The sequence below is a fragment of the Desmodus rotundus genome, chromosome X, assembly GCF_022682495.2.
Source record: "Desmodus rotundus isolate HL8 chromosome X, HLdesRot8A.1, whole genome shotgun sequence".
In the NCBI taxonomy this organism is placed as follows: Eukaryota; Metazoa; Chordata; class Mammalia; order Chiroptera; family Phyllostomidae; genus Desmodus; species Desmodus rotundus.
In genome coordinates this window covers 4,779,217-4,796,399 of record NC_071400.1, presented here as the reverse complement: position 1 = coordinate 4,796,399, position 17,183 = coordinate 4,779,217, and the positions used below count along the sequence as shown (strand labels likewise).

The following is a 17,183-nucleotide window of genomic DNA, read 5'->3' as shown; positions in this document are numbered from 1 at the left end:
TTTAAAAACTCCTATTTAACACTTAAAACATGATGTTACAATTACCAGTTTACTTGTGTCTCTGTCATAATAGCCCAAGTTTTAAAGAGTAGGAACAAGTATTATTTCCCACCATATTAATACCTTCTTATTTTGTTCCTGCATCCAGTAGGCTTCCAGTAAGTATTTATTCAATAAATGAATGACTGCAAGAGAATGTGGTCAAGATTATGAGCACCCTACATTTAGTATCAGGAGTTTAGTGTGTTACTGGGGTTAGGGTTCAGTCTGTACTAAGGGGACAAGAACTTTACTGGGGTCAGGGACCAGTTCGCGGTCTGAGACAGGTAACTACCCATGATTAGGAGCTCATACTATAGCCAAGGTTTAGTTCAGTTCTAGAGAGGGCTAGAAGCTAAATCTGAATTCAGAGTTAAGGCCAGTATAAAGATAAGGCTCCAGTGTAAGCAACATTAAGGGAAACTTTGAAAAGAAAAAACTAAGGTAGCCTGTTTTAAGACTGAGAAAAATGAGTATTTCATAGGGACAACCTCAGGCTGTGACTTAGTCTTGGCTAATACTCCTGCTTCAGTTCTCTAAGAGCATATTTTTTAAAGATCAAGGCAGAGGGCTGAAGAAGTGCTGCACATCCTTTTTCCCTTCACTAAGTATTTCCACTCACCAGGCTCAGCAGCCAGTGGCCAGCCAGCACTAGATTCTAGCACTCCATGGGCATGCACAGAGTAGGGGCGGCTTGCATTATTCTTGAACACCACAGTTATGATATCACCAACCTCTCCTCTAAGAAGTGGACCTAATATATGCAAAAGAAGGAAAAGTCTCATTAGTGGAGTAGTGGAACAGGGACATTAAAGGCATTTAAAGAAGGGGACATACATAGGAGCTCCATGGAATTAGGGGTTTGCCATAAGAAAGAATCCTTCTGGGCTGAAAGTCATGACTGGCTTCATTTTTAAATTCAGAAGCCCTTAAAATGATACTTCTACCCACATAAGAGTACTTCATCAACAGAATTGTATCTCAAATTACCCCCACTTTTCCCATCCCAACTCTCTCTAAATAATACCCAAAATTTCTAGAGAATCGGAGCTCTGTGTAATAATTGTTAATTAGGAGTGAGACCTTGACATAGAGTACAGAATTGCTGGGCTCTCTAAAGGGCTAGTGGATCCCTTCTGTACAAGGGCAAAATGAGGAAACTCACTGGCCCCCACAAAAGTGAAGAAACTGAAGCAATACTTAAACTGGGTACAAGGCTAATACTGGTTTCCTGTACCATTTTTCTACTTTTTGATGTTTCTACATTCCCTTGCCTTTAGCATTAAAAAAAAAATCTATCATCCTCAGAAATCCATAGATATAGAGACCTGGAAAAACCTAGTTCAGATTGCAACAGAATTCATGAATTCCTCCCTTTGATTGCTTATTTTCATGGCTGATTTATAAAATATGACTATAGTTCCAGTACATCATAAAGAAAAACTGATAATGGGAAATGGGAGGCCTTCCAGATGTGGCATAGCCCCTTTGGGAGCATCACAGGCCACAGAGGAGTGGGAAGGGGATAGTGGGGAGAGAGGTCTATAGGAGCTACTATAAAGGACACAAGGACAAAATCAAGGGGGAGGGTAGAGGTGGGGGAGGGAGGTGAGACTGGCTGGGGTGGGGTGGAGGGAAGGGGAGAAAATGCAGACAATTGTAACTGAATAAAAATAAATTAATTAATTTAAAAAAAGAAAGTGGAATTCCCTTACCCAAGATTCCTAAGTGCTCCTCTGGTCCAGTCCTTGGCTGAGGGATCCTGAATGTACCATCAGTGTATTCCCTGAATACAGCTTTCTTGTATCTGGAACCCAGTAGCCCATCCTTGTTGCTCAGAAAGACGTGACCATAACTAGAGGAATCCAAAGACTGGTATCAGCACCTGGCCCTCAGTGCCTTAAGCCCACAGGGAAGCGAGGTCAGACCCAAGTTCATGTCACAGATAGAAGAAGGAGGGGGCCTACCTCTTCTAATATAATATTCCTGAACATATTGGCTGCATACATGCAATTATAGATGGTAGATTTCAATGTCTATTTATGTTATCTTGTTTGCCATCATCCAAATAGGAATTTGTATTAAAATTTATATGGCAAGAACACTAGGATAACAATCAGAAGGCCTGGTCTCTAGCTCTAGCCTTGATGATGTCTTAGATGGAATTCATTTGATGAGAGGACAAGGTACATATGGCAGGAAAGTAGTAACTGCTTCTGCTGCTGGAGGGTAAGGGATGGGGGACAAATAGAAATCTTATAGATTTCTCCTTATAGGATGCTTTCCTGTTTACAAAGATCTTTGTTATTTATTTTATCATTTGACATTACCAATAGGCTAGTAAGGTAGGTATGTCCCAGAGGTGGATTCAGAGGTTCAGAGGTGACAGGACATATCTTCATTGATACGCCGGCCAGAAAGAGAGCCAGAACTTGAATTCAAGCCTGATGTTCCTTCTCTACCTCCTTCCAGTCAAGTTATTTCAAGTATATCACATCATTTTAAAGATGAGTAAACCAAGGCTCAGAAAAGCATAGTCACTTTTTCTAGGTAGGTTGCATAACAAGTTAGAAAATAGGCTTCAACATTTAATGACCAACATAAAGAGCAAGAGTTGGCAAAGGATAGTGAGAGTACCAAAAATAAACTCTATTGGAAATTGTTAAACCGTACCTCAGTTTCTATTCTTCCCTTTTTCTTTTATAGTAGTGGAATCACCTAGGTTTTAGTTGAGCGCATGGCTGCCAAACAAGAGACTATACTTCCCAAACTTTCTTGTACGTAGGTATGGCCATATGAACAAGTTCAGGATAACGGGGTATGAGAGAGTGATGTACACAATTTCCAGGTCATTGACACAAGTGCTGCTTTCCTTGGACTTGTTTCCCCTTTCTTGATATGTGAGAATGATTACAACTGGAACAGGCATCTCAATTCCAGAGATGAAAGCAAGTGTTATATGTGACTAGTTCATCTACTGGCCCTGGACTGCTCATGTTTATTCTACTATGCAACCAAGAAATAAAATTCTAATTTATCTAAGCCACTCTATTTTTTCCTGCTATACAGATTCACATGTACCTTAATGACATTTTTTCAAGGAATAGTTGACTTTGGCATTTTCAGTTCCTTGAATAAGTGCTCTATAAAATTTAAGTCCCAGTAGAGGTGCTTCTGGCTAACCAGAGAAAAGAAGGTGAAGATTAAGAACAGAAATGAGGTTATGGGTAAAGTCTTCTATTTCAACCTCACAGTACAGCAATATAGAAGAAGCAATGAATTCCACTTTACCTGCATTCTACTCCCTGCACCAGAGACTAGATGTTGGTATCTGATCTCTGCTGGTATTTTATTAAGTGACTTAAATAAGTCCTTCCTTCTTTCAGAATTTCACTATCCTCCTTATTTGTAAAATGATCCAGAGTCTCTGAAAGTGTGACTTCTTTTCTGAAGCCTTACCTGTCCTTGTCAGATTGGTTATGCCATTCCAGTTCCCAACTTCTGTCAGGGCAATAGTCCCATTCCACCTCTTCTGCCATGATATAGTAGATTCTTGCAGCCTGGTAGCGTTGGCGAGGGGCGGCTTGGTGGGCAAGACACTGGGAGACATTATAGATAGCCTTCATCCCTGCTTCTCTATGGCTGCCTTCCTGGCAGTAAATCTCAAATGTCCCTGAGAAAGGAAGAAAGAACAAAACCTGAACCAGAAAGCTCCTGTGGAAACCTGGGGGATTCCATGCTTCTCTCTAGGCATACTGCAGAGAATGGGTAGTTTCAGATAAGATTAATCTATGTATTACATAAAAATTATTACAAGTGTATTGAGAGCAATGAGCACAAAGGTTAAGAGTTCTAGTTCCAAATATGCACTGTCTGGGTTTAAAACTAAACTCTGCCACTATGATGACTAGTTCTTCCCTGTTTATCCAGGGCTTTCTAAGTTTTAGCCCTAAAAGTCTCATATCCCTGGAAACTCCTCAGTTATGAACAAAGTAGGATGTTTGGTAACCTTATCTGACACATTAGCTATATAATTTTGAGGCAATTTTTAAATCTCTGTGCATTTCAGTCCCCTTATGGTAAAATGGACATAATTTCAGTTATTTCATTGGGTTGTTATAGAATTAAACAGAATAATATACTCACTTTGTTTAGCATAGTATATAGTAAACATTCAATAAGTGAAACTATAAATAATTAACTAAAACTGTAATAATAATTATTCCAAGAAAGATCTTGACAAGCTATCTTTTCAACCATGTAGCAAAGAAATAAAGGTGGGCTTAAATAGATATATAAAAAATGAACCTCTTGCTAAGTGAAATAAAGTAGATGGAAAAGGACAAGAACCATACAATTCACTCATATGTGGAATATAAAACAAAAAAGCAATAAAAAAAACCAAACTCATAGACATAGACAACATTATGGTTGTTACCAGATGGGAAAGGAGATGGGACGAAGCTGAAGAGAGTAAAGGGAGTCAAATATATGCTGACGGAGGGAGACTAGACTATGGTTGGGGAACATACAATGGAGTATACAGATGCTCTATTCTAAAGTTGTATTCCTGAAGGGAGATCCAAGAAAGCGGAGGAGTGAGTGGGCATTATACCAACCACCTCCCAGGACTAATCTAGAATTATAACTAAATTGGTGGAGAAATCGTCCAGAACAAACAACTGAAAAATAGTGAGAGAGAAGCCTTGTAACCACAGACAGACAGAAGAAACAGCTTCAGTACAATGTGACTGGTAAGGAGTACACAAGAGATGCAAGAGAGCTGGCTGGGCATCCACAGTTGGCAGCTGGAGGGATATTTAAGCAGCTGGTTGGATTCCCCTGAGAAGTGTGGGGTCTAAACCCTAAGCCGGGATCCCTAGCCTAGAGCACCAGACCCCTAAAAGTACACAGAAAACATCCAGCTGTGAAAAGCAGCAGGGGTTTCTCTATGCCAGAGATGGACAGCAGGAGATGCAAAGAGTTGTTTAAAGGGCCAATGCATAAATTTTCATTTGCAGCCACTTACCCTGTGCTCTGGTGAAGGCAGGGGAACAGAATGGACTAGAGATGCTTCAGGAGAGACTGGGGATGGAGGTTTTGGGGAGAGAACTGAAGGGGTAGCTGCAAGGATCCATGCACTGAGCCATCACCCATATGGCAGGAGCCATCGTGCTAGGTCAGTCCACTCCCCTCCGAGTGACAGCAGCCTGAGGGGAGGGAATAGGCCCAACTCCAGGGGGCATTCTGCCCCACCTATGGTGCTTAAGCTTGACAGCTGAGTGCAGAGTGACTAGGTTAACAACTGAAGTAGTCAGCCACAGATTGGGGGTCCCTTACACTCTTGAACAGGCTGTCTAAGGCCAGACTGGGACATGATCTGACATCAGCACAGGTGGATCCAGAAAGAAAAAACAGTGGTAAAAACTACATGCTACCAAGATGAAATCCACAGTGGTCTTCTCCATGATTTGCAATATTTTTGCTCCTGCACATTTTTTTTTAAGATTTTATTTATTTACTTTTAGAGAAAGGGAAAGGGAGGGAGAAAGAGAGACAGAGAAACATCAGTGTGTGAGAGATACAGTGATCCATTGCCTCTCACATGCCCCCAACTGGGGGCGTGACCAGCAATCCAGGCATGTGCCCTGACTGCGAATTGAACCGGCGAACTTTCAGTTCACAGGCCAGCGCTCAATCCACTGAGCCACACCTTCCAGGGTATACTGCAGAGCTTTTAAACATTCATTTATTGTCCTTCAAGTTTGTGCATATTTTTTAAAATATATTTATTGATTATGCTATTACAGTTGTCCCATTCCCCTCCCACTCCACTCCATCCTGCCCACCCCCTCCCTCCCACATTCCCCCCTATAGTTCATGTCCATGGGTCATACTTATAAGTTCTTCGGCTTCTACTTTTCCTACACTATTCTTACCCTCCCCCTGTCTATTTTCCACCTATCATCTATGCTACTTATTCTCTGTACCTTTCCCCCCCTCTCCCCCTCCCACTCCCCTATTGACAACTCTCCATGTGACCTCCTTCTCTATGGTTCTGTTCCTGTTCTAGTTGTTTGCCTAGTTTGCTCTTGTTTTTGTTTTAGTTGTGGTCGTTAATAACTGTGAGTTTGCTGTCATTTTTACTGTTCCTATTTTTGATCTTCTTTTTCTTAGATAAGTCCCTTTAACATTTCATATAATAAGGGCTTGGTGATGAACTTCTTTAACTTGCCCTTATCTGAGAAGCACTTTATCTTCCCTTCCATTCTAAATGATAGCTTTGCTGGATACAGTAATCTTGGATGTAGGTCCTTGCGTTTAATCTTGGGTAATGTAATTATGATGTGCCTTGGTGTGTTCCTCCTTGGGTCCAGCTTCTTTGGGACTCTCTGAGCTTCCTGGACTTCCTGGAAGTCTATTTCCTTTGCCAGACTGGGGAAGTCCTCCTTCATTATTTGTTCAAATAAGTTTTCAATTTTTTGTTCTTCCTCTTCTCCTTCTGGCACCCCTATAATTCGGATGTTGGAACGTTTCGAGATGTCCTGGAGGTTCCTAAGCCTCTCCTCATTTTTTCGAGTTCTTGTTTCTTCATTCTTTTCTGGTTGGATGTTTTTTTCTTCCTTCTGGTCCACACCGTTGATTTGAGTCCCAGTTTCCTTCGCATCACTATTGGTTCCCTGTACATTTTCCTTTGTTTCTCTTAGCATAGGCTTCATTTTTTTCATCTGGTTTTCAAACAGATTCAACCAATTCTGTGAGCATATTGATAACCAGTGCTTTGAACTGTGCATCCGAAAGGTTGGCTATCTCTTCGTCGCTTAGTTGTATTTTTTCTGGAGCTTTGAAGTGTTCTGTCATTTGGGCCATTTTTTTTTTTTTTGTCTTGGCGTGTCTGTTACTTTAAGGGGCGGAGCCTTAGGTGTTCACCAGGGCGGGGTAACGCTTGTCCCTGTGCTGTGACGCTGTATGTGGGGGAGGGGCTGAGAGGGAGCAATGGCGCCCGCCTCACTCTCCTCCGGATTTCAATCTTTCACTCCGCTACCCACAATCAAATTGGGCCCCTCTGGTGCTGGTTCCCGAGTGGGTGGGCCTGTGCACACTCTAGGCCCCTGTGGGTCTCTCCAATGACCTCTCCTGTGAGGCTGGGAGTCTCTCCTGCTGCCACCCCAACCCCCAGGGGCGCTTTCAATCAGAGGTTTGAGGCTTTATTTCCCCGAGCTGGAGCCCTGGGTTACGCAGTCTGCTTCGCTGCCCACCGTTCATCCGGTTTATCTGTGGGCGAATGTGGTGCCGCAGGGTGCTACCCGCCACTCTGCCTGCCCTGCTCTCCGCCACTCTGAGTCCGGCCCTCTCGGTTTATCTGTGCACCAATGTGGGGCCGCAGGGTCCGCTAGTGGTCAGACTGCCTGCGCCGTTCATCCCACACTCCGCCAGTCTCTGTCCCGCCATAGCCACGAGACTCCTCTCCACCCCGGTGCCCATCTCCGCCCCTCCTACCGGTCTGGATGAACGTTTATTTTGTGTTTCCTTGGTGTTGGACCCCCTTGCTGTTCGATTTTCTGTCAGTTCTTGTTGTGCGAGGAGGCGTAGTGTGTCTACCTACGCCACCATCTTGGTTCTCCACCGGGAATATCACCAAGTTTGTGCATATTAAGTCACTAAATATTTATTTCAATACATATATTTTGCTCCTCCCTTCTCTTGTCCCATTTTACCTTCTTGTTTCCTCTTATTATTTTTGTTTTAAATTTTGTTCTCTCTCTTGCTACAACTTGTTTCCATTCCACATTCTTAGTATTTCTCCCCCATCCAGCCTCTCAAAACCAATTTTCTTGTCAAAGGTCATCTCACATTCTTTTTCCCACTCTTAAAATACCTGTGTTCTCTCTCCATCTTTAGCAATTTTTGTTTGTTGGTTGTGGATAGGGTAGTTGTTGTTGCATTTTTTCAATTTTATCTTTAAATCTTCACTATTTTTGTATTTCAAATCTCAAATTTTACCATTCCCCTCTCCTACTCTTTTTTCATCTCAAATTTTAATTTTTTCTGTCTTAGCCTGTTTTTTTCTTTTTATCTCTTTCATGCTGCCCTTTTTTCCTTTTCCTTTTGTCTCAAATTTTAACTTTTCCCTGTCTTCGCCTGGTTTTTGTTTCTCACTCTTAGTATTTCTTCTCCCTCTATCATCTCAAAATCACTTCCCTTTCCTCTAGATATCACTTAAGCTTTTCTTTTTTTTTTTACCTCTTATTCCCATTCCACCTATATTAATTTTAGCTCATTTATTGTTCATAGTGCTGTGATGGATTTTTTCCTCCAATTTGGTTCTTATTTTTTATTTGTCATTCACTTTTTCTCTCTTAATTAATAATAAAAACGTCATAATTAAAATGGCAAAATTCAATGACAGAGAGAGTCTTAAAGGCAGCAAGGGAGAAACAAGAAGTAACATACAAGGGAGCCCCAATAAGACTGGCAACTGACTTCTCAACAGAATCACTATAAGCCAGAAGAGGATGGCCAGAAATATTCCAAGTAATGAAAAATGAAGTCCTGCAAACAAGACTACTCTGCACAGCAAGACTCTCATTTAAAATGGAAGGGGAAATAAGGAGCTTCCCAGACAAAAGAAGGCTAAGAGAATATACCTCCACCAAACCAGCATTGCAAGATATGCTAAAGGAACTGCTATTAGAAGATGAAGAAAAATGAGAGAGAAACACAGATACAGAGGGGGAAAATGACAATGATTAAGTATCAATAATAACTTTAAATGTAAATGGATTAAATGCTCTAATCAAAAGACACAGCGTGGCTGAATGGATAGGAAAACATGACTAGCTTATATGATGACTACAAGAGACCCACCTCAGAACAAAAGACCCACACAGACTGAAAGTGAAGAGTTGGAAAAAATATTCCAAGCAAATAGACAGGAAAAAAATGCTCAGGTAGCAATACTTATACCAGACGATATAGACTTCAAAACAAAGGCCATGAAAAGAGACCTACAAGGACACTTCATAATACTCAAGGGAAGAATCCATCAAGAAGACATAAACATTAAAAACATATATGTACCTAACACAGGAGAACCCAAATATAACTTCAACCATTCTCCATATAAGATCCAACATTATCTTTAACAAATATAATCCAGAGCACATTGCTCCCTTGCTTTAAATGTTCCATTCATACTCAGAATACAATCCAAACTACTGACTATGGTCAACAAAGCCTTACAACACTTTGGCAAGTCTCTGGCCAACCTATATGACCTCATGTCATTTCACTCTTCTCCTAGCTCACTGCATTCAAACCTACTGGCCTTCTTTCTGACCCTAAAACAAGCCATGCTTTTTCCCACTTTTGGGCATTTGTACTCACTAGTCTCTCTGTTTGAAATGTTCTGCTCAGATATCTTCATATAGCTCCTTTCTGTTCACGATTTCAGTCTCTGAGTAAATGTTACATTCTCAAAAAGGCCTTCCCTAAATACCTTCTCTAAAGGAATCACTTTATCATATCATTGTATTTTATTTCCTTCATAATATAGATCATGATCTGAAATTATCTCATTTTATGTATGTGTTTCATGTGTTTATTGCAGATATCCCTTCAGAGTAATGATAATGTCTATCTTTTTACCCCCCTTCCCTAGACTTAGCACATGAATGGTGTGAAATAAATGTGTTGAGTGAATAAATATTTTTGCAAATGAGTGACTGGATAACACTATCAAAAAGTCATACCTCAAGGCATGGTGTGGAGAATAAAGTGTGATTAACTGGAGGGGATGGAAACAAATAGAAGACATTTGGGGAAAGGCATGTGACCTTGGACTAACACATTATCTGAGTTTTCTCATAGGGACATTGTTGCCTAGGCCACTTCTTTTTTTAACACTCTTCTGCCTTGGTGTTTGAATCTACTCCTGCCACTTTGACTAATTATTTTCTGCCTCCTCATTCTGGCTTCTCTTTTCCCCTCTACCTCCTAAATGTGTATTTTTGCCTTAGGTTTTCCTTCCTATCACTTTACATGTGCATATACTTGAACTATGAGGATATCTAAATCATTCTAGTTCTGTAAGCTAGTTCAAAAATGAGAACTTTTGACCCAAATCTTACTGCCCCACCCATGCTTCTCTATTTGCTCACTTGATTAAAGACACCACACCTAGTGCACAAGCTAGAAACCTCAGACATCCTTTTTTCTTGTGCAGCACCTCAACAAAGTCCAGTCGTTCCTCTAAAATATCCCTTGAACTCTTCACCTGCTCACCATTCCTACTGCTCCCACTCATCAGCAGGGCTCTCATCTTCTCTTGCAAGAGCCTGCTATTCAACCTCCCCTTAAACCTTACTTCTTGGTATTCCTCAACAGAGCAGCTATTAGAATTTTGCATGAGACTATTCTTCATTGCTTAATAAGATCCTAAATATTGCAGAAAGTTTTAGCATCTCTCACTCTCACCCTCTAAACGACAGTATGACCATCACCATAATCCTAGTCATGTAACTAAAAGTACCTCCATGCATTTCCAAATACCTTTTAGCATACTACCTTGAGTTAACAAACATTGAATCAAATCAGTCTATGCAACATTCTCTAGGTAGACGCTGTTTCCAAGCTACTACCTAAATGGTTTATACTGCCTAAAATGCCTCCCTCACAGCCATCCCCTTTCTTTGCCTGGTGACAATTTATTTATCCTTAAAAGGTCAATTTGAATGTCTGCTTTCAGGAAAACTTCACTCTACAAGTCAGGCAGAAATTGTTATAGCTTCCTATGTATTACCATAGCCCTTGGCAGACAGCATCATCATAGCCTTATGAGTTTTGTTTACATACCTATCGCCCTTTCACACTAAATGTTAGCTACTTTATTCATCCTCACATCCCTAGCATTCATACCAACAAGTGAAAGAAAACAGATGTTTACTACGCTATAGGGGAAATGTAATTGTAATAGAAAAGGAAAATAGAAGGAAGAAAAAAAGAAGGAAAAACACAAAGACAAGGAGAGAATAAAGAAAAGATACAGATGAAGAAAAATAGGAGGAAAGAAGAAAAAAGAGAAAGGAAAACAAAAAATAAAGAAAGGGACAAAGAAGAAAAGATGAAGGATAAGAAAAAGAAGGAAAGAAGAAAGTATAGAGAGGAAAAAGAAAGAGGTATATAAAGGAGAGAAGAGAAAACAAAAAGAAAGGATAAAATAGGAAGAGGGAAAATGAGAGATGAGAGGAAAAATGAGAAAACACATTGCTCTACCCTTTTTATCTGCCACTTTTCCTGGCCATTAAAGCTCTAATATCAGTAGTTCTGTTGAACAGTTGATGTATATTATATAGTATATTTTAAGTATAACATGTCATTTCTATTCAATGACATATAGACTTATTAAAATTTAAAACACAGCAAAAAGAGGATAAAAATTACCAACAAACCTGTACAACTGAAACACTTTGAACACTTTGCTGAGTTTTTTCTGAGCATTTGTTTCTCTATTTTGTTAAACATAATTGTGAGCTTCCAGCACACAGCATCTTGAATCTCTCTGGTGATGTATTTAAATAATCTGAAAAGCTGTTCGATTACATATGTATATTTAGCAATCCTCATCACTATTCCTTTTTCTAGAATCCCAAAGCCATATTCCGATCCTGGCTTTTCCATTAACTGGGTACTTTTGACCTGTCTTTGGAGAGCTACTCACAATGGTCTCTCTCAGTCTCAATCAGAGAGCAAGCCCCCAGGGGAAGAATGAAGGAAACTTCAGATTGAATATATCATCTAAGAGGAAGAATCAATAGGAGTTGATGGAGAATGGGCAAGAGGAAAATGAAGAAAAATAGAGCCAACATGTCTAATCTGAACAAAGCATTTTCCTTTTTCAGGTCTCTGTCTCTTCCTCCCATTAATAAAATAAGTGATTTAAGATTATCTTAAAGGGGTTCTACCATTTCCAACATTCTATGACTTGAGAACTATTCAAAAAGCAGAAAGAGTTTGAAAGGTCTGGAAAATGCAATGGTAAGATAAATTTTGACATTTGCTGGTAAGATAATTCAGGAATCTTGACAAAGAGTAACCTTTCAAGCCTTTACTCTTAAAAACCCATTCACACCTTCTCCTTCCCATACCAGATGAGAATGTTTTTAAGCAATATAAAGCTACTCAGGTCTCAGCGTGGCAAAAAATAATTTCATTCATCCAAAGTAAGAGCAAGCCCTGGGGAGGCACGTAGACATGGCTGCAGAGACTGCCTAATTTTATAGGAAGGAGATTAAGCTTAAGATTTGGTTTGGGGACCAAGGCTAAAGAGAAAGGTCTTTATTCAGAAGTTCCCCACCACAGGCCTCACTAAAAGCACTTGTTTCTGTTGTTCCTTTCAGCTCTATTAACTATTGTTTCTAATTTGCTAAATTCTCTCCCAGACCAAAAAATATATCTGAGGTAGATGGGCAAAAATGAGGACCCAGATGTCTGTGGAGGCCAGCTTTATGTCAAATGCTTATTAAACCCAGTGCCAGGATGAAATTAATAAATTGCCGAGGACACTTGTTTTGCTTAGGGATTTTTTCCAAATATATTGGAATCTATAGAACTAAAATAAAGTTTAGTGGGAAATGCATGGAACTGACAGATTTTCCTTACAAACACTATTGCCATCTACTGCCTAGAAAAAGTATACACCTTAGGAACTGCAAAGTGAAATTACTACTGCATTATTAAATGTTAAATATGGATGGAATCTGAAGAAACATTCAAGTCAAATTCCTTAATGAAAGAAAGACAGAGAGAAGGAGATGGAGAGACAGAGGGAGAGAGAGAGGGAGAAAGCAGAGAGGGAGCAAAAGAAGAAAGAAAGGGGAAGGAGGGAGAGGGATGGACAGAGAAAGAAAGAAATCTAGCCACAGAGAGAGGAGTGATTAGACCAAAGTTAAACAGCAAGTTACTGAAAGAGCCTGGAGTAGAAGTTTCTGTGTTCTGATTCTTGGTCTAAAATGGTTACAGCTAACCCCCACCTAATTCCCAACCAGAGTTTGCAGAAATCCTCACAGAATATCAGAGTTGGAAGTGCTTATAGGTACATCTCATGGACCTCCACACACCAAAGCAAGGACTGTATCTATGGAATCTCTTGATGAACAAGGGCCTACATGGCCTAGCCCACCCTCTGCATGTATAAAAATTGCCCTTTTTATTGTTGACACCATTACAGATGTCTCCCAATTCCCCCCTTTGTCCTCCTGCATGCAGTCCCCACCTTTCCCCCTGGCCTTCACCACATTGTCTGTGCCCACAGGCCATGCATATATGCACATGTTCTTTGGCTAATCTCTCCCAGTGCCCCCTACCACCCTCCTGACCCTGAGCAGCATCCCTATTTCTCAAATGTTGTTCCAGAAAGAGCTTCATTAGTATTTCACTCTAATTTGCCTGCAGCCAAGATCATAATCCAAATAACCATGACATGGACTGCATATTGAGGAGGGAGAAGGCAACTGTGCTTTAAAAATTTCCTAAGTACCTTCCACGAGAGTCTTCTTTTCTCTTCACCAGCCCCTCTTACCCAGCCCCATGCCCAACAAAGCCTCTCAGCATAGGGCCAACTGCTAAGGTACTTACCAGGGTTGTCAGGCTGCATGATGGCCATAGCAAAGGTGTGAGGAAAGAGCATGGCAGCACTCTTTCTCATGCCCTGAAGCTGCACAGTGTTGCCCTGGAACATGACCCCATGCACATCACTCTCTGTGCCCAGGCCGAGCAGGTGCCAGGCCACTGTGTCACCTTTGCACATGTCCAGCCTGGGCAGGTTAGAGAATAGAAACCCGTTAATAGCTGGAAAACAAAAACACAAGACAGGATAGGGAGATGAAACCAGACCGCTTGGACACTGGCCAGCAGCATGGAATCAGCTCTGTACTATAAAAAAAACTTTAAAATTTCTGAGTCATCCACAACTCCTCTGCCCTCTCCCCTAAGCCACTTTAGTTCTACTCATGAAGATCTGCCCGTTTGGGATGAGGGCCCAACCACCCTTTCTGGCCTCATCTACTGCCCCTCCTCCACACTTCACATCCTTAAAAAACTGAACTACTCTCCACTACTACAACCCCTTCACACATATACAAAAGTACTAACCTCTCTTATTCCCTCTCTCTTGAAACTCCTCCCTTGGCTTCTGTAGCACCACATTTTCCTGGTTCTCTTACAACCTCTTTGATTGTTCCTTCATCTTTTTCTCATTTTCTATCTCTCTGTAAAGTGTTGGAGTTCTCCAAGTTTCCATATTCCGTTTTCAAACTATGTCCTCTTTTCTTCTATGCTACCACTTCTCTGGCTCTAGCCCTCATCATCTCTGGCCTGAACTCCTGCAAAAGCCTCATTCCTGGTATCCCTACCTGCAGTCCATCCTCCAACCTTTTCTCACACACATACACACACAATTATCCTGTGAGCTCTGCTTGCCTCTTCATGTCCAAAGGCTTATTGGCTGCACATTCTCTCCCCTGCACTGCAATACACTGTACTTTCCCTCTGGTCTCTCTCTACAACAAACTGCTATTCATCCATGCATCATGCTCCAACTAAACTGTTACCTCCCCGTTAAAACAGAGTTATTATTCTGTCTCTGGTTTCCATAAAACTTTTCCTCAACAAAATTCTGCCATATGACTTACCACAGGGGCTAGTGATTTACTTACAGATCTATCTTCCCCACTAGATTGACCTAAGAAGAACATTTTTTTTCTGTATATGTGTAGCTAAGTACTTAACATGTTACCCAATACTAATCAAGTGTTCCATAAATTCAAACTGGAATGAATTTGGTTTGCAGGACGGTCTTAGTTTTTCCAGCTCATGTAACTGACTGGTAAGGAGAACCAAGAGATGCAGCCAAAAGACAAAACACTTGTTCCTGATTCCCTCACACCTTCTATACTCCCCTCAAAAATATAAAGAGGCCTGCTTGAAGCTGACTTCTTTTCAATGTTCTCACATCCACTGGAACTAGTTTTAATGAGTAACCCTATTTGGTAATACCCTGAGATGCTGATGAGAACATTGCTAACCTTCTGATTCTGCTTCACCTACCTATAATGTCTGATTGCAAACCTATTCAGCCTTCAAGACCTAGTTCAAGCACTCCCTTCTTCCATAAATCCTTCAATTGCACTGTTTCTCATCAATGTTCTCCTCCTTTGAACTCTTAAAATGTCACTTAAAATCTGTTCCACACAGTTTAGCACTTAATTATAGTATGTCTTGGATTGTTCTATATTGTTTTATGGGTGTTATTGGTTTCATCTCATTGCAAAATGATGGGAGCTCCTTGAAAACTGAGACAATGTCTTTCCATTCATTCACTCATCTGCCTACCTACTCATTGATTAGTAGTTCATTTGTTCATAATCATTTACTGTGATAGACAGTGTAGAGGATACAAAGATAAGCAACAAACCATATTCACCTTTAAGGACATTACACTTTAGCAGAAGTCAAAAACGATATAACAATTAACTGTAATATTGGGGGGGGGTATGGAACTTGCTATTAAAATAGTCTGATAATGTGGGTAAAGGATACCCATGTTATCCACTAGAACTGCAGATTACCTAAAATAGTCTGATAAATATGCAATTGTGTAATAGTTCAGAAGAAGGTGTCATCATCCTGGGCTCGAGTGATAAAAAATTGGAGTTACCTTTTGAGTATGGCTTTAGAGACTGAAAAAAATTTCCCCAGGCTGTGGGCAAAGATGTAAGCAGGGGGATTTCAACTTGAGGGCAAAGCATTGCAAAAGCATGAAGTTAGAAATGTACAAAGTACATTCATATAGAGAAAAATAGGCCCATTTTGCTGAAGTATGAGGTTGTGGAGCAAGCACAATGGAAGGGTATAAGCCTGTAAAATTGTCATCCCAGATTACTCTTCTCAGTCTACAGTGGATTCCTTCTGTGGAATCCTCACTTCATAGTACCTCTATCCAATGCCCCTGATACTGCATAACACAGGAAACAGCCCAAGAAAGTGCTCAGTATAAGATCTGTTGTCAGGTTTAATCCCTCAATCTAGCTCACCTCTTGGGTATAGCTTACCAGTAGAATCAATATTTTCAGAGATGGGTCGCAATTAAGTTAAGGTTCAAGTTTACTTATAACCTCTCAGTTGTAGCTCAGAACAAAAGCACTCACTCCCCATACCATGCATCCGATTGGAGTCTTGGAAACCCGTGACATCCTCTGAGAGTAGTCGGGAATCCAACATAGCAGCTTCTTGATTGGCATTGATGTACCAGCTCTTGTTCTCATCCAACACAGTAAAAAGGAGAAAGAATTCTTTATCCACCCCTTTCTGTAGGCCCAATGTGGGAGAAGAGAGGGAGAAATGACAACATTTTCAGCAGTTGTAGACTCAGATGCTCCATACCCAAAGATCCTTGATTCTTTCCCATTTCCTGTTCCAGACACAGAGCCAAGCTCATATCTCCTGTCTAGAACTGCAGTTGTTACTAGGCAGTTTTTCCTCAGGTAACCTCAAATAACAGGTTGGTGAAGGAGATCAGAATAAAGTGAAAAGACTGGAAGTGAGGAGTGTACAAAAGGGAGCAGGGAAATAGCACAAGATGTAGGTTATGGAAAAAAAATACAGAGTATGATAAAAGAGAGCCTATATTCACCTGGGGAGAAGTAGTAAAAGGTAGCTAGGAGATCAGGGGAGGGCTCTGGGGGGCTTTGAAAATAAGAGACAAAATAATTATAATTATTAATATGCTATTAATAATTATTACTACTACTAACATTTACTGAGTTATTACTATGTGCCAGACACTGTGGTAAGCATTTTATATGGATTATTATAATTAATCCTTACAGATACCCAAGATATCTTCTTCCACTGTTAACCCTTTACTATAGAAGAAGAAACTAAAGAAAAGAGAGGTATAGTAACTTGTAATCTAGCAAGATTACACGGCTAGAAATGGTGGGGTGTATATAAAAGAAGACTAGCAAATACTAAAGAAGATTTAGGAATTTGGAGCAAGGACTAGGGGCTACTGAGGCTAAAAAATATAAAGGATCAAAGACTAAGTATGATGTGTGTTTGTGAGTGAAAGAATAACATGCAAGATA

General features: G+C 40.5%; 1 protein-coding gene across 7 annotated transcripts in view; it reads right to left on the bottom strand.

Moving 5' to 3' along the window:
• The window catches only part of HEPH (hephaestin), a 67,769-nt gene that overhangs the window by 25,170 nt on the left and 25,416 nt on the right, over positions 1 to 17,183 (bottom strand). For all 7 annotated transcript variants that reach the window (XM_045191274.3, XM_045191273.3, XM_045191271.3 and 4 more), the window contains 5 exons: positions 16,254 to 16,404; positions 13,675 to 13,887; positions 3,499 to 3,712; positions 1,755 to 1,894; positions 662 to 793 (listed from right to left, as the gene is read on the bottom strand). In XM_045191274.3, coding sequence (XP_045047209.2) covers positions 662 to 793; positions 1,755 to 1,894; positions 3,499 to 3,712; positions 13,675 to 13,887; positions 16,254 to 16,404 — 850 coding nt within the window. The remainder of the gene's footprint in view (positions 1 to 661; positions 794 to 1,754; positions 1,895 to 3,498; positions 3,713 to 13,674; positions 13,888 to 16,253; positions 16,405 to 17,183) is intronic.